This window comes from Ptychodera flava, chromosome 1 (genome assembly GCF_041260155.1).
Source record: "Ptychodera flava strain L36383 chromosome 1, AS_Pfla_20210202, whole genome shotgun sequence".
NCBI lineage: Eukaryota > Metazoa > Hemichordata > Enteropneusta > Ptychoderidae > Ptychodera > Ptychodera flava.
In genome coordinates this window covers 50,578,351-50,596,534 of record NC_091928.1, presented here as the reverse complement: position 1 = coordinate 50,596,534, position 18,184 = coordinate 50,578,351, and the positions used below count along the sequence as shown (strand labels likewise).

The 18,184-nt window shown below is 37.9% G+C and overlaps 1 protein-coding gene and 1 long non-coding RNA gene across 3 annotated transcripts; both read left to right on the top strand.

The window, feature by feature from the left end:
* Positions 1–1,083: 1,083 nt before the first annotated feature.
* LOC139140489 (uncharacterized) lies at positions 1,084–9,854 on the top strand. 2 transcript variants are annotated; one of them, XR_011554002.1, is made up of 7 exons: positions 1,084–1,431; positions 2,280–3,789; positions 4,560–4,852; positions 5,641–5,663; positions 7,952–8,066; positions 8,454–8,591; positions 9,632–9,854. XR_011554002.1 is itself a non-coding variant. In XM_070709795.1 (6 exons), the coding sequence occupies exons 2-6, from the start codon at positions 2,673–2,675 to the stop codon at positions 9,703–9,705; spliced, it is 1,737 nt and encodes a 578-aa protein (XP_070565896.1). In that variant the 5' UTR covers positions 1,098–1,431; positions 2,280–2,672; the 3' UTR covers positions 9,706–9,852. The 2 variants fall into 2 exon arrangements, 1 of the variants encoding a protein (XP_070565896.1); XM_070709795.1 differs by lacking the exon at positions 5,641–5,663 and having other exon boundaries at positions 1,098–1,431; positions 9,632–9,852.
* Positions 9,855–10,549: 695 nt separating this feature from the next.
* Positions 10,550–14,054, top strand: LOC139140485 (uncharacterized). Its single transcript, XR_011553998.1, has 2 exons — positions 10,550–10,992; positions 12,458–14,054. It is a non-coding gene; the product is annotated as an uncharacterized lncRNA (long non-coding RNA).
* The last annotated feature ends 4,130 nt before the right edge of the window (positions 14,055–18,184 follow it).

Below are 18,184 nucleotides of genomic sequence, written 5' to 3'. Positions count from 1 at the left end.
AGCTTGTACTCAGAGTCGTGAATATGACTTTTTTTAGTATGCACTGTTACAATAGCAGTCGCCCAGTGAGATGTATTTTCGTCGTTCTTGCATGCGTAATTTTCAAAAGCGTAATCTAAAATTGCGGACAAATATTTATTTTTGCATATTAATGAGAGAACAGTGATGTAAACTGTGAACGGCCCTATTAAAATGTAAGACTGCTATGGAGTCATAAATCATAAGTGACAACAGCAGTGATTCCAGGGTAAAACATTCACATTCCAAAGTAATGACGATACCTTCAGTTCTACATACTGAAATATTCCTCTGTTAGTGCTCCATGTAGATTTATGCAGAGCTGTCCTTCTCACCGTTATTATTTTCTAATGAAATGAAGTGAACATGATGTTTATGTATGGTAGCTGCGTCCGTATACACACGCCATCCGCTTTTGACTGCATTCGAAGGACAATCTCACAATGTTTACTGTTAAATAACCCATGTGTTTCGAACCTGCATACTTTTAAAAGGTACTCACATTTTCAGACGTAAAGACGGCTGTTTTGTCGTTAAGTATTTCTTATAAGGTCCACGTTTTCGCGTCGTTGAACAACTGGCCACGCAGTCATCAACATGTACCGGTACGTCACAGGACGACGAACACACTTGCGACGGTTCTGCATCTGCCATTCTTAAAGTTCGACGACTACAACCTACATAAAACTTAATTTAGGCGCAGTAAGAGTACTGTTCTATCCGCAAAACCTTAAACCGCTTCAATTTTGTTAGCTAATCGAGCGGGATGGACTAACTTCTGCCGATGCACGATGTCTTGACTCCAGAAAGTGTTGAGCTTCCACCAGAATGAGTGGACGGCCGCAATAGGGTACTATGCATTCTTGGGCTGTCGTAATTAGTGTGCTGGAATTTAACAGGCTAGATCAGTTTCGCAACAGTGTTCACTTTAATGGTCACAGTGTTCGACTCTCGTACTTTAGTGACCTCTACGCATAAAGTCTTCTTTCTGGTTATTATAGATGTAACAGAACAGTGTACGTGTACGCATAAAATGTCTAAATTTTGCGACGGTCACGACCCTTGACCTCCATACTTCGACCAATGTAGTGTGTTCCCGCGTTATCATATCGGATATCGAATCTCTCTCAAAATCGCGCGCAGTTGTTTGAAGTAACGGCTAACAGCTAGCTCGGACCTTCCGCTACAAATCTTACGAATTACTGATAATGGCTGATTTCTCAGTTGTTTATTTCCCCAGTGACGACACGTTTTTCGTCAAAACTGCAAGAGAGTTATGTCTTAGGTGTAATGTGTCACTGTCAGTAGGCACAAAGGTAAAGTGTGTTTTCCCCACGACAGTGTTGGATGACAGTGGCCGAGAAAGTGAGTCACCGGTGGAGTATGAAGGAACTATAATTTTCCATTCATCCGGTAAGTGTTAAATGCGTATTTAAAAAGTGCAATTCGTATAAATTTAGAGGGACTGTACAGCAGAGTTCTCTGTACATCGTTGTTTTCCTCGAAAGCTTTGTTTTGTATATGATCCGACATTTTTAACTTGAGCTTAAGGGGTGAATTAAAGTTTCCTTTGACAGGACGGAGGGAGGTGACTACAGCTCGGTTGTGCGTTGTTCAATATATAAGCGGCCGCGGTATTCATCGCGCGATGGCTGTTTTTTGACGATCATTAAACGAGCAAGTCGCTGCCATTTATAGCATTGTCTTAATTCGTAGCTGCCGATTCGTACATTCTTACCTTGTCTGCGATGCCTTTTTATAAGTAAAACGTCAGTTCAAAAATTGCAAAATGACTTAAAACCCCTACATTTTTAATGTTAGCGTGGGAAATATCGTTATAAAGGTCATAAAGTGGAAATTTTGACTTCGATTAACCGTTTGCGCTAGGAATTATCGTGTTGAATATGTAGCTATGTATGCGCCACTTCAGACTAATACGGCCAAAATGGCGGCTCACCACTGGCGATACTCGTGAATGTTAGCGGATGTTAGCTTCACTCGTACTCAAGGTCGATCAGATAAGGAGTGAGTTGTGCCTGTTTTCATTCACATCGCAAATGAGGTTACATTAGCCGTTTTGAAGCAATTTTTTGTCGTTTTCTATTTCTGGGGTCCACAAATTTAAAAAAACAAAACCAGCTTGGAAGATGAATGTGGCTGTGTACAACTTACGATTCCACATGGTGTAACATGTATTTTTACTTCTTTTATACCCACTCACTATTACAATCCGTTCTTATTATTAAATTTCATATTTCCAGGTAAGAAGCCTTGTATTGAAAGGCTGAAAAAGTATACAGAAATGGTGAAGGGGATACCTAAATCACAACGAATGGAATGTTTTGTGACCCAGGGTAAACAAGATATGAAGGATGCAGAAAAAAGTGGAAAACGAGGGGCAGCAGGGAAGCTTAGAGTTGTCCTAGATGAGCTAAGTGAAAATAACTCTAATGCCAACCACAAGTCACGTAAAAGAAACACAAGTGATCTGGAAGATACTTTAAAAACAAAAAAGTTAAGGCAATAGAAAAGCCTAAGAAAATCAAGTCAAAAAACACGGAAAAGTGGTAGAACATGGCAAAAAGCAGCATGCCAGCAAGACCCAACCCAAGACCCCACCCAAAAAAAGACTGAGTGAGGAGGATATTGTGAATATGGCTATGCTTACAGGCTTTGACAAAGAACTCAAAAACATAGGACAGAAAGTTTTGGAAAATGGCACAAAATCCAAATCTACCAGCAGTGTACAAGCTAAACCAACTGCACAACATTCAAGCCCACCAGACAGGGGTCAACAACCCCAGCCGAGTTCTAAAACTAACCAACTTACTCAACCAAAATCTTTTGGGGTTCTCCAGCCAGATTCTCCGAGGGGACCAACTCCACCACCACCACCTCCAAGTTTTGATGCCTTTCAGAGTGCTTCAAATTTTCCCAGAGGACCAGCTCCACCACCACCACCACCACCTCCCAGTTTTGATGCCTTTGACAGTGCTCCAAATTCTCCCAGAGGACCAACTCCACCACCACCACCACCACCTCCTCCGAGTTTTGATGCCTTTGACAGTGCTTCAAATTCTCCAAGAGGACCAACTCCACCACCACCACCTCCTCCTCTGAGTTGTAATGCCTTTGACAGTGCTTCAAATTCTCCCAGAGGACCAGTTCCACCACCACCACTACCTCCAAGTTTTGATGCCTTTCAGGGTGCTTCAAATTCTCCCAGAGGACCAGTTCAACCACCACCACCACCACCGAGTTTTGATGCCTTTCAGGGTGCTTCAGATTCTCCCAGAGAACCAGTTCAACCACCACCACCACCACCACCGAGTTTTGATGCCTTTCAGGGTGCTTCAAATTCTTCCAGAGGTCCAGTCCCACCACCGCCACCACCACCTCCTCCCCCTCCTCCAAGTTTTGATGCATTTCAGAGGGCTTCTAGTTATCCCAGAGGACCACCACCACCTCTGAGTGCCACACGAGCCCATCCAACATGGTCTTACTTTCCTCATGGTTCTCCAAGAGGACCCATGCCTTCATCAGGACATGACCAACCAACCCCAGTGAATTCAAGTCCCTATCAGTGTCAAAGTAAAGGTGTATCACAATTTACTAGTACCTGTATGAACACCTCTGCAGACTATCTAAGAAACTCAATGGATTTGGTGCTCGGTGAAGAAACTTCACTTGTTGCTCTGCAGGAAGAGAATCAACGACTTCGTGATGACATCAAATCTTTGGCAGCAGAAAATGAAATGTGGCGCAAATCAGGTAAATACAAGCATTTTCAATTTTTTACTACAGGTACTCAATTATGCGTCAAACAGTACCGGTGTAGATCACGTGTTAAGGTGTTTCATTACATGCCTTGTACATCGAATGTTGTGCACTCCATAGGATTCAATGGTAACTCGTCGATGACACCGGGGGCCACATAGTCATCAATAGTCCAAACCCAGAATTCGAATCGACCACAGTACAAACAAAGCCATGTGCGCAAACGCGCATAGACGTATGTGTATTTCCATACACATCAGTACACATGTGGATTTGTTTGTACCGGCATCACATGATTATTTAGGCGTACTGAGTCTGTAGAATGCATCGCGTCCTTTTTATTCCGAAGTAGAACCATTGTCTGAAAGTGAACTGGAACTACTCTGAACTTGACAACTTTTGGATGTAAAATGTTAAAATTTCCGTTTTCCATAGAAAATACGATTTTAGGAAATTTTGCATTAAAAATGGAAAAACTGCATAACGGTATTTTAAATATATCAATGCTCCATTCGATGATAAAAATTGTTCCATTTTTAACGGAAGAGAGGCACGTTATAAAAACATAGCCCAAACAAGGTATTATGTACTCCCGGGGCATGAGACAATTTGCCCTCCTTGCATTAGGCAAATGGTAACCTACCCTCGGGCACATAGTATCATGTTCGGGCTATAATATATGTTAATGCACAGGCTGAAGTAATCACACATAATCGATTTACAGCATTTTCAGAGGACTTGTTTTTTGTTTGCTTTTAACAAAGGAACAAACAGCGCTATGAACAACACTACTGCCGTTGAAAAGCATACAGATACTGATTGCATGCGTAAAGCAATGCAAATCATGCAATCCATCATTGAGAACTCATCTCCGACTAAACACGGAGATCTTACTAACATGGTACAGGTCAACACTTCACCGGCATCGACAACCACTAAAACACCACAGCAAGGTTCACCTACCTGCATATTGCCAGCTTCAAGAGCCATTTCAAGTCCATCATCTCTTCGTAATTTGAGTAAAGATGAAACTGGCAAACCATGTGCACTTGATGATGTAAGTATTCAACTTTCTCACTTTATGGGTGTTGCAATTTACATGGTAATAAATACATGCCCTTATGAAATCATGATGGTCACATACATATTCACTTAAAGGGACCAAGTCACCCATTTTTCATGAATTTTGTTTGATACAAAATACTGGTTATAATTATTTGACATGTTGAAAGATAATGAATAGGTGACCATGCACATATTCGACCCCAGTGCTAGACATGATACATGAAACCATCGCGAAAATGAATTAATGGTCATAACGATTAATTCATTTTTGCAATGGTTTCATTTGCCTAAAACCGGGGTCGAACATATGCACTGTCACCCATTCATTTATTATCTTTCAACATGTCAAACAGTATAAGCAGTATCTCGTATCAAACAAAATTCATGAAAAATGGGTGACTTAGTCCACTTAGAATTTAAAATATGTTGAGAAATTTGTCACTTAACAGATCCAAACTCATTTTTTTGAATCACTTGTGTTTGGTTTCTTATGTAGTAGATGGTGTTAATCAAAGGATTGCAAACTTAGAAATCTACCAATATTTACTAGAATTTATTATACTTCTGTCCGTTTTGGCGTGTTATTCATTGTACTCTTTCTTGAAAGGGCGTGGTGTTTGCTTGAGTAATTTCATTTTATGTCAAGCACACTTTTTTATGTCGACACCATTGGCTTTCTGATATATATTTAATAGGACATTTTAATATTGCAAAGCATACTGAAATTGAGAATCAAAATATGAATTGGTCATTTTTAAATATTTTTTTTTACTTGAATAGGAATCTACATGTCTTTGAACAAGGTACAGTAATTCAGTAGTTTGCTTAGATAATGATAGATGGTGTGATAACTTTTCACTGAATCTTTGCACTGCATTAACTTTTAGCAGCTTCACAACTGTAAATGCGCTTGTAAGGGGCTTCCAATGCCTGTGTGAGAACAACCAGTGTTGTGTATATGGTAAAAAACGCTTAGCCTATTTCTTTGCTGTGTTTATAACCACTACAACATCTCGGGAAGTAGAAGGGTTGTGGTTTGTAGCAGCTGCTGCTTTCATCTTGGTAATCATTGCAAATGTGAAGTACTGCTGAGCAGGGTTTTACATGACGCGCATTTCTGCGTCCTTTACGCATAAAACCGGACGCAGGACCCCTCAAAAACTAAACCACGCGTCCCTTGGGACGCAGCAATATCTGTTGCTGGTGTACACCTTGCGAAGCTGCTGAACACGTAAACACATCCCAGTAAACCTTACCGACCCCGTACTTTAACCCTTAAAGTGCCGCGTCGGTTTATAAACCGACACGGCATTCTCGCTCTCAGCGCCACGTCGGTATATAAACCGACAGTGATTGCGTTCTATGCTTATGCCTAACTTAGCTATGCATTGCCGAACTCAGCCAGAAGGAGGGTATTCCTGACCCTTTGAACCCAGTTTAGTACCATATAAGGACTAAAATAATGACATCATGCAGCCTAACAATCGAAAATTCCAGTAATTTATGCGAACTTTCTTCAAAAGGTCAGCGGTTTTCATGAATATTTAATCAGGTCTGCAGTTTCACCCGTACGCGGATACGGCCACAGTGCATTGAACGAAACATGTACGTACGTTTTGAAAGCTTTACCATGCCGTAGACACGGAAGACAACTATATTATGCCAAGCTACTGCCCTCTGGGTGATAGAAATGATAGATTTTACAGTTTTTTTGAGAATATTTTATGGAAAAATGACGCGATTTGGTGACCAAATCGATCGCGATAGTGAACTTCGAACGTATCGGCGGCCAAGATGGCGGCACTGTGTGATGCCTAACTCTCGACATGGAACCCGAGGTTAAGGTTTTCGAAGTCCAAAACATGCAAGATTGAGAAATTTGTAAGGATTCGGTTAAATTGAAGTGTATTTTGTGAATTTTCAAGCGTTTGACTGCCAAAAGCCCCTTTAAACTGTTGATATTTGACCTCCGGCCGTCCTGAAGCGAGACGGCCATAACAGTCGACCCGGTTTGTAAATGAAATGTAGTTGTTCTGAACTGTTGACATTGCGAGACATTTCCTACGTGTTACGCATTTTTTTAACTGAAATAAACCGGACATGAAACTTTTTTCTCGATACTTAGTGGTTTCTTTCCATTTTGTGGCGGATTTTGTGGCGTGCTTGTCAAAAAATGTGATCAAACTTGGCGAACGGATTGACTAGTATGTATGGTATAAGAGTCCGTGACTCGATAAGCCACAGATAGTTACACACGCGTACGTGAATTAAACTAATGTAAGTTGGGTCAAACACCAAAATTAATCGATAAAAAGGTTAGTGAAATGTGTTTTTGTCTTCAACTCTCCATTATAGTTATACAGGCGGTTCAAACTATACAGAGTCAGTTGAATATGCCCTATAGTTGTGTGCATGTGTTGCACAATAGTTACCCCTCCATGTACAATATGGAACCTTGTTGTCTCTGTGTATGCAAATTAATACTAATTGAACACAGTGAAGACCATGGCATTGATAAACTATAAAACATTTTTGTGAAATAAATTGGGACCCCCATATTTTGATGTAGGACTCCCATTTTCTAACACCAGGAGTCCCAGGGACTCTCAAAAGTTAAAAGTGATGTAAAACCCTGCTGCTGAGTATTTCTGTAATGAGTACACTAATTATCTACCTATGTACTTTACTAACACCCAGCTGTTTTGCTGTATATTACTTTCCACATACTCCTTGTAAGTTGTTGTATTACACTGTACCTACCCAATTTACCCTTATCCTGCCATGTTCATATTTCACCATCAGGTCTGTTAAAGCCAGTGAAGCATAATATCTCCCATTTAGTGCATTTTAACAAAAAAATGAGCATTTGAAGGCCCCTGAAATCACAGATACTGTAAACATGATTTTTATGGACTAAAGCTGTTGGAACAGACCAAGCAAAATGGGTGGGAATACGTATGGTTTTTGCTCAATACCTTTTCACCGAGCTGGCTAACGGGGAAGTGATACTGTCTGGCAGGTAAAGGGTTAAAGTATAGGTCTTGGCATCAAGCGCAGCAATCTAATCCTGCATATTGTTTTGTGTTCGCAGACAATACCAATAGTTGTAACAAAGGAGAACCCACAACAATTTGCTGATGTCAAAGTGTCCTCCATGGCTCTTTACAAGGCAGAAATGGCAGCTTCAAATTCTAAAGACTTCTTTGGTGAGTGTAACTTCTACAGTACATACATTTACATTTAAACTATTTTATCTATTTGTGTTTTCTTTCCTCGGGGCAACGCTCATAAAGTTTGGCACTAGACTGATTATTGATCTGTGAGGAAAGAATGAAATTGAAATGTCGTGTCTCAGACACTCTCTTAAAGTGTGTGGGGTTTAATTCCAAAAGTATTGGTCTGATACTGTACTCTGCAACTTATAAAGGAAGATGAAAACCGCACATTCCAAGGAACTGACATTCCCACTTTGTTGAAGTATACACAACACATGACGATATCATCCTTGTTAAACGTACATGTTGGCGCTACCATTGTCCCAAGTGAAAATTGGAAAACATACCATAACCATTTGCTTTTTCTTTTCGGTCTAGGAACACTTCTAAACGAACTCATTGACATTGTATTCACTAAAGAAGAGTTGGCGAAGTCTGGTGGACTTGGGCTCCGAAAAAGCAAGGATGGAGATGATAAGCCCCCATTGGATTCTCACCGTGTTAATGCAATACAGGGTAAGTTGACCTCCAGGTTTTCGGTTTAATTTCTCTCATGCCAATTAATTCATCATGTAGAAAATATTTTCTTATGGCCATCATTGTTGTGATGAGTAACAGACTTCCAACAACATTGGTTTGTGGCCTCCTGTTGCCAGGGTCACAAACCATGTATGCTGGCAGTAGAATGCAATATTTATTCATACCTTGCAAAAAAATAATATGTGTGACTGTCAGGTAAAAAATTGCTTTAAACAATTTTGTGACTGGTGATCAGTCCTCTGGGAGAATTTGAAGCACTGTCAAAGGCATTGGTTCTGTTAATTGACAAAGTTCTCAACATATTTTAAATTTTAAAGTCACCCATTTTTCATGAATTTTGTTTGATACGAGATACTGCTTGTACTGTTTGACATGTTGAAAGATAATAAATGAATGGGTGACAATGCATATGTTCAACCCTGGTTTTAGACAAATGAAACCATTGCAAAAATGAATTAATCGTTATGACCATTAATTCATTTTGCGATGGTTTCATGTATCGTGTCTACAAGTGGGGTCAAATACCGGTATATGCATGGTTACCCATTCATTCATTATCTTGGTCATCAACAAGAACAATTTAATCCGCTTCCTGCCAAGTGGTACCACCACTATTTCGTGGTTCAAGATGACCCCATTGCCTTTGTCATTTTCGATATTTATTCCTTGGACCTGGTAAATTTCATGGTTACCTTGAATGATAATGATTATTGGACCTGATTGATGTCTATTTGTATTGTTTATCTGTGGAGCCCAGTAGAAAGAGGATTGACATATCTTAGATGGTAATGCAATGCATAGGGAATACTTTTTTGTGAATTGTACTGCAGGGTGGTTGCATCAGACTAGTAGCTGTGGCAACCAGTCAATACAGTGTTCACAAGCCCAATACAATGTGTTCATTTGCACATAAATTCCTCTATATGCATGTAACAAATCACACACGTTCTTATATTATTTTTCTTAACAAATGTTGCTAAGTTCATTATCTTCTTTCTTTCTTTCTTTCTTTCCAGTGTGCTTGTCAGCCAAGGGCCTGGAGAAATTCGGCAAAAAGATCATGAATTATCTAAAAAGGCCTTCAACGTAAAATTCCAGAACAAAATCGGAAATGCCAGACGAGACCTGGCCAGAGCTAAACTGACCTCGTTTAAAAATAATCTTGAACTAAACCAATTTTCACTTAGTCCATGAAATTTTTTGAAGCCGAAAATTTATTAAATTGGTAATCAGACCTACAGATATGTGTTGTGGTTTTCTTTCGAACGTTTGGAAAGGTGAGTCTGCTTGTGTTTGCTGGGTTCAGGTGAGTGTGAGCTGCTTTCAACTCTGTTTGGCCTGGCTTAGTTTTTGGCCAAATATAGTTAAATTACATCTCCAACAATTATTTCACATTCACTAAAAGGTCCTGTGTAAAAGTACTTAATTTCACTGGAATTAGCTTTCACTTATTTCTTTTTTGCTTACACCTTCCAAAGATGCAAATGAACTGTGTTTACCAAAATAATCACACAGCAACATAAGTAAATTAAAATCCAGTGTCAAATTAGTACTTTTCATGGTGCTCTTTTTCTGTCAGAATGATCCTGTCATTCATATGTGCATTCAAAATAACCATTCAAATGACCATTCGTTCACATACATGTGAATGGTTCAAATGACCATTCGTTTTTCAAAATAACTATTCATTCACATGTTATAACCCTTCGTCCACATGTTATAACCATTCGTTCACATGTATGTGAGTGGCTAGCTCATTTAAATATTTCGGCCTATACACATGCTTCTGAAATGACTGTGGACTGGCTAACTGCCTATTCCCTATGCACATACATTTAGCCATGCCAATTAGCCATGTGAATGCTAATTTCACATGCTACTGACAGGCATTCCTGTTCTATAAGGGTATGAACCGAATCTCGACACACAGACAGAAACCGGCGGAACACACAAGTCATGTCATGGTTTTTGTGGAGCTTGGAGGGACTGCGGTCATGTACAGTGGCTGCGTGCACGATTTTGTGGAGGGACCGTGCTGCGTATCATACCATCGTCAAAGATTCGCATAATTCAACATTTATTCGACCAGTCTTCAAGGCGACAGCTTATGCAGTGAACTGTGCGTGATGTAACTGCTTATCCATGTCATGGATAATGGCGTGCAGTTGCAGAAAAAACAGCCGGCTTTAGACTCAAGCACTCATTACACAACATGTATTTTTGACCACAGTCGAATCGTGACTTTAAACAGCGTGTATGTATAACCGACATACTTGTTCATCTCAGGAATTTGACCACTTCGTTCACTGTTGCGGCCGCCAGGAATGTAGTGTAGTGGAGGTATCTCACTCACATACTCTTCCATGCCTATACAAAGGTATGTCAAGTTTGTAATCTTTATCCAAACACCCTTTTTATAGTTCCGTGGTTCAAATCAAACAAACATTGACCAGTAAAGCTCAATCTTCAAATAGCAAGGGAGGAGTCCTTGGGCGAGGGGGGGGAGGGGGTTGTTACTTTGAAATGTATTATGCCAAGGGACACTTTGTAAATTTTAGGCATGTCCATTTGATCGACAGACATTCAACTGTAAACATTTCCATTTCCATTACTTCAGCATCGCCCTCCAGGTCTTTTTATACTCAATGGTGTAATTATACAGACATACATGGTATAATATCCAAATTACCAAGGTACATTTTCTTTTAACATTGCACCTCTGTTTCTACAATACATGCATGTGCGTTCCTCAGGCCCACTTCTCCCATTGCCAATATATTGTATTTAAATATGAAATATATTAGGATTTCACTGAAATTTTCCAGCTCACAGAGTCAATCATTGTGGCTCCAGAATTTTGCCAGCATTGAAGGTCGTCTAGCCTTGTGTTAGGAAACCTATAAGTACATATAAGTTTACTGAGTTCATTGGTTTTTCAGAGACATGCACAAAAATTTGTATCTTTCAAACCTCAAATTAATTAGGCCATGTTGATGCAAACTATCAATGTAAAAGTAGTGTACAGTTTGCAATTTCCTGAGAAAACTGACAAGAACTTGGCCATTCAAACAAATCCAATCATTTGATAACTAACACTACTCTTACATGTTCCTACATACCACAAGTTTGTGAAACTAATTGCATTCTGAATAATTGCCTGTATTTTCACCAAGTACCACATTATCTTTCGCAATATACAAATTTTATATTTTGTAAATTCATTTAACACTAACAAAAGAGCTTCCCATTAATTATATTAAAATGATTAGAGCCAAATGAATTAAATGTGAACTGACAAATATAAAGAGACTTAAATAGTACCTGTACAGTTGTGTACCAGTCACACATACATGTACATTTGATGCTGAACACTTGAAATAAGTAGGTCTTTCATACTCTGGTATTTTAATTGCAAAGGCAATTCTGGAGTTTTAAATGAAAGAGTAAGTGAAAACTACACTGTACAGGTACATGTGACAGCCAGCTATAATACTGTACTGAAATGCCAGTGTAACTTTCTTTAAGACAAACAACTCATTACACCTGCACTAAACTGCTGAATCTACTTTCCCTTGGACCCCTCACCAAAAACAAAAATAGAAGCATAGTCACATAGGGTCATGATATTTTTCTATGAAATGGTCATGAATGTGAAGACAGCCAGAATTGAGCTGACAATGTTCTGGTGCAAAGTACTGAAAATGAGAGTAATTATATACATGGTACATAGTGAATTTAAATATTTTTGTTTTTTCTTTCAATTACATGTCAATACATATTTTGTATGCTACTTGGTTTGTATGGCTCAACTAATATGTGTGTTTTATTATCTTTGATTGTAGATCATTGCCATGAGAAGGACACCAACAACACAATAGAGGCTGAAGAATTACATGGGCACATGACCAGTACTTCATTGTGTGTAGAGTTGATAGAGGAGATTGATGACGGAAACAAAACGTATGGGACCCAGAATACTTGCCAAGACTTCAAGACCATATTGAGGAGTAAGTAGTCAAACCCTTGACGGAAAAGCTACATCATATGTCAAAGAAAATCAAGGGACCATAGTTTAGGTAGATTCTACAAATACTCAAAAATGTTTGAAGCTTTCAACTTCATTGATTTAAGAACATGGTCACAGAGTTTTCCTTTCCCTTCCTCCAATTTGGTTTTAGAATGGATACATGTAGCAAACAAAATTCAAATTGATATCTTTTGATACATGTACAGTAAGATTGAAGTCATGGTCAAAGATACGAGAAATTCCCCAGACAAAATACTGGTTCAGTTGCTTTGAATATTGAAACAAGGCCTCTAAGGGGTGTCTTTAGCTCATACTTGTATACATGTAGTTAAATACATGTAGCTTTTTTATGTGATGTGTATTTTGCATCATTATAAAAGAATGTACATGTACCGTAGCAGTTATACAGGAATTTGTTTGGCAATATTAATTACGTACAGTTTCAGACGTCAATTCAGTCTAGTTTTTGTGGGTTTTTAGCTTGTCAAGATCTGTTGTTACACATTTTGAAACTGATTTCATGCAAATGGCAGAGTACTAATGTGCAATATTTGTTCACAATGTGATTAATTGCTGGTGGCTGAGATAGGACCCATACATGTACATGTACAACTCACATATATGATTGAATTATTTTTTATTTCAACTCTGTAAACCAAAACAAAAGATGAAATCATGTTTACTTTGATACATGTATGCTTACTGTCAAAAGAGAGCATTGATATACTTTTATAAAAAAATGAAATTTAATAGAAAAGGCCTTTGCTTTGAATCTTCAACATTTTTCAAATGGGCCATGATAAACATGCAGAAATTATTCAATTCTGAAAATTGATATTACGTTAACCCTTTTCCTGCCAAGTGCATATTTCACCACCAGGTCAAGATGGTTAAAATTAATGAAACACAACATATTCCATATGGTGTATTTTAACATAATACTGTACATGTAAAGGCAGTTGAAGACATAAATTGAATTTATGTCTTCAACTGCCTTTACATGTACAGTATTATGTTAAAATTATTCTATAAACTTGATTTTTTTTTACCAAAGATGCTGTAACATACCAAGCCAAGTGTGTGAAAATACGTCATGTTTTGGCTCAATACCACTTTTTACTGACTTGGTTGATGGGAAGTGATACCGTCTGGCAGGAAAAGGGTTAACTTAACACTTTTTTACATCAGTCCTTAAGCAGCCACAATATTTCAACAGATCATTTGCTGTATTTGCTTCGTTAGATGGCTATTGTTTTTCTCAGGCTTGAACTGAAGGAGCCAAGTGTAGTTGGATGTTTTTAATTGTTGTAACATGGCAAGGATATTGTGACAGTAGATTGGAGACAATGTGTTCTCTCTTGTAGACAGCAATTTAAGTATTAAATGCTTGAAGAATAATTTAATCTAACACTTTCTCAATACAGTTAGGGGTCAAAAATAGCTATCTATGCTGACCTGAATTCAACATTAGTAGTACTGAAGCAACAATTTGGACAACAATGCAACTCTAACAATCACATTCTTTTTCACCTCCGTGACTTCATAGGTTTCTGTGGCAGCTACAAAGTCACATAAAATGTTTTAGCACACAACATGTATTTCCATACATGTACTGTAGGGACTAATAAACAGAATTGGAAATTTAATTGTTTATGGAGACTCCACACAGGGCACTCTGCAGTGTATTTTGTTGTCATTCACAACTGTACATTTTCCTCATCTTTTAAAACTTTTGAAGTTTTTATCAGTTTAACAAGAGGGGTGTATGTGTTCAAAGACTTGTTCATCAAATTCCTTCCAAAATTATTATAATTTTTTTACAATCCACATCCATAAGTTACTTTAGTATTTTTTATTTAAGCGTGATGCTACATATACATGTATCTGTATGTAATGACTACTGTAAGCCTCTTCATATCAATCAACATGATTACATTTTATTCTGTATCAGATGTGTTCTTACATGATTAGGTTTTCATTTTCCTCTGACACTTCTGTGTAGGGCTATATAGGCTGGCTGCAAGGTCACTTGTAGTATGATGTTAAACTCTGTCTTTCAATTTTAAAATAGTATAGTACATGTAGGTCTCCAGTGCTACACTTTACTTTGTGGCCACCCAGTATAAGGTTCATCATCAAGTGTCAGGACCATCAACTTACAATGATAATTCAAAGACACTAAAAATTTGCATTCATTTGCTAAGAACTATGTATATGGTATATCAACTGCTTTTTACCAGTCAATTACATTGCAGTAGCATGTATATACAATGTATTATCTGTTGAGAATTTGTTGAAAGCATTACTACTAAATATTGGTAAATTGTTGTAACGTTGCAAAAATAATGATTTGCTAATTGTAAGGTGGAAGGGTTGAACTTTAAACTTAAGGCTGCATTCACAAACACCTCTGGAGGTGAAGGGCAGGAGATTTCAGGGAAGACTTGAAAAATTTAAAACATGCCAGGGGGATCAAAGAAAAATTGACATTGCAAAGGGTGGGAGACTTGAAAATTTATTGAATATCAAATTCCTTTCAAAATACCTTCTGGCACTTTCATTTCCAGCCATTTCCATTTGCTGCGTGACATAGTTATATGTACTTATGAATATGAGTAGATGAAATTTCATGTACTCATAAGCACATATACATTGTAACTACAATCTTCTAATCAAGTATAATTATGTCAATTATTCATGTCCATATATGTACCAATATTGCAGTTTTAAATTAGGAAAAAATTATTCACAGTTTTGTCATAGACTCCAATGTATAGGGATCAACATTTCTTGTACACATGCACTTTTTGCCCGCCAATTCAAGCAAAGTACATTTAAATGAATTATCACACACATATAAATGTAAAGATATAGCTTGTTTTTATGGGAACAAATTGTAATAATTTGCCCAATAGCCTCGCATGCATTATGATTTGAAATTTTCAGACAAAGCATTATATTGGCCACATTTTGCCTTCCTTTGGGAGTGACTAAAAATTATAGCAAGTCAGAAGGGAGGGGAGGGGCTTGAACATATTGTAATTTTAATTTAAAATTTGTTAAGGGGTATTTGAAAACATCTGAGAACTTATTTGGGAATCCCCCCCCTCCAGAGCTGTTTGTCAATGCAGCCTAATGGTTCAGTGTAGAAAAGCATTCAATCGGTAGTCTAGTGTATACAGAAAGTATGGCAAATTATAACTGTTATTTTAAGATATATTTTGTTTGAATATATTTGTACCTGATGTAACACAAACATTGACTTTTCTTTCAAATCAGATGCTCTCTAAACATAATGTAAATTGTATATGTGAATATTTTTTGTAATGTAAATTACTACTACATGTACTCATTGAAATGTAAAATTCCTTATATATGTCAATAAATGGTTATGAATTGTAATTGAATGTAATTAATGCTTGTCACTTTCATTTTTTTCCACAAAGAATTTCACTATCACCTTTATCTTTGCACACATTCTATATTTACACATATTGTCCTCTAGTCATGGTGATTCAATTAAGGAAATGTCTAAACAGTCATAACTGTGTATGGCCATTGGCATTAGAGCAGACCAGTTCACCATGTGAAGTATCGTCAACAATTGTTCAGATTTGGAACTGAGTACAATGAGTAGTGTTTAATCAGATTAGTGGACTTTGAAGCATTGTCAACTATAGTTGAGATTTTGAACAGAGTATAATTGTTGCAATTTTTCGACAATGGTTGACAAACTGAATCACCTTACTCTGAAATTGAAATTTTTTATCATATAAGGCAAGTACTGCTAATCACATATGTGTTTTGTGGACTTTTGCTTGGAAAAAAATGAATTTCATGTGCAGTAATTTCTCATGTCACATTTTTCATCAGAAAATGTTGCATGGCCATATTTGTATCAAGATGGAATCTCTTTTTTTTAAAGAAAAATAGAAAAAATGAAACAGCAATAATTTCTTATAGGATTTTTAAGCACTTGTTTTGAAAGTTTGAAAAAAAATATTTCATGAGTTTTAAGAGAAAATATCACTTCACCTCCACTTTTCGTAAAGTGCGAACTGTTTTTCGTTCTGTTTTTTCTGTATTTTGTCCTGTTGTGCATCTTTTGTGTTCTCTTTAGCCTTAGAGAGACATAGCCAGGTCGCTGTCTTCAACAGCGAAGACCCTTCGTCACACTGTGTTTCAAGATACATAATGATCTCATCATCAGTCACCTAAATGCGATAATTGACATAGGTACATTAGAATAGGGTAGCTATGAGTGCATATATGTGCAAGAAATGTGATTTAGGTATTTCCGCACCGAAAATGTTTCATTCACTATGCATAGTAGTCTATGGGGAAACTATGATTAATCTTAATGCTTCTGTAACCAATGTTTTGAGACGACAGAATGATAACCGACCAAAGTTCAGCCAAATTTCTTTCTCTAGCAGGGCCCACTAGTCCGATACTGGCATTAGCCTCTCTAGAGCAGCAATAGAACTTAGGGCATGAAATGAGGAACAACCAGTGATGTAATGAAACAAACAACTTCCGTGTATTACTATATTGTGTCAAATCATAAGTGTCTACTCACAAAATAGTAAAACCATACTTCAAAACTACAAATATTACTCCATGGTAAGAATTACCGTGCTGATCAACCCCTCGACAGCAGAAGTCGAACACACTTTCAATACAAAAACTCTGTTCTAACTTTTTTCTATAAAAAACGTAACATTACCGCTGAGGTACCTCAGATTTGACCACGTGACTTGGAAACACAAACAGTTCACGCGCGATCTTAACTAATTTTCAACGATAAGCGCGATTCACTGCGGGACGAAACTATGCCTGAATGTTTCGTATTCCGTGAAGCATATATTCTACCTGAAAGCGGTTTCGGCCGGTTGCTAGTGACGACAGCGAACATTGTATCAATTTATTTTCAATAGAATATCAATCGAAATCTGCTGGCGTACCGGCTCATGTATTCAGGTCACATCATGAATATGTCCACATTGCCCGTATATATTGACTTATATAGCATAACATCAACTTATCCGTTAGTTTCGTATACCTAAATTGGATCGCCGACATTTTTTACAGTTTTGGTGATACGTTTATGTTTCAGCACATTTTGGCCACAGGCGTACGGAATGTTTCCTAGATCGTCGTCGGATGGGAAGTGACGGACACTGCATGCACTGTGAGGCCGAGGGCCGAACCTCGGTACTGTATAACAATACAAGGTACGACGCGGAAAAATCGAGCCGGTGGCCCAAAACAAACGAAATAAAGCATCTACCTCAAAAAAATTATATCGACCGGTCGGAAATACCTTCAAACTTTCAAATCTTTACTCTGGTTACAGCATTTCTTTCAAATCTGCCAGTTATGGGCGATAATTAACTGTCCGGCGAATACTCGCACTTGTATTGCCACTCCGCCATTTTGAATAGCTTTTTTACTCCCGAAAGCCTTTGCGAGTGGACGAGTGACCCCGTGACCCCACAAGTTTACAAATGTCAGATGGCATGGCGGGATCTGAACATCACGC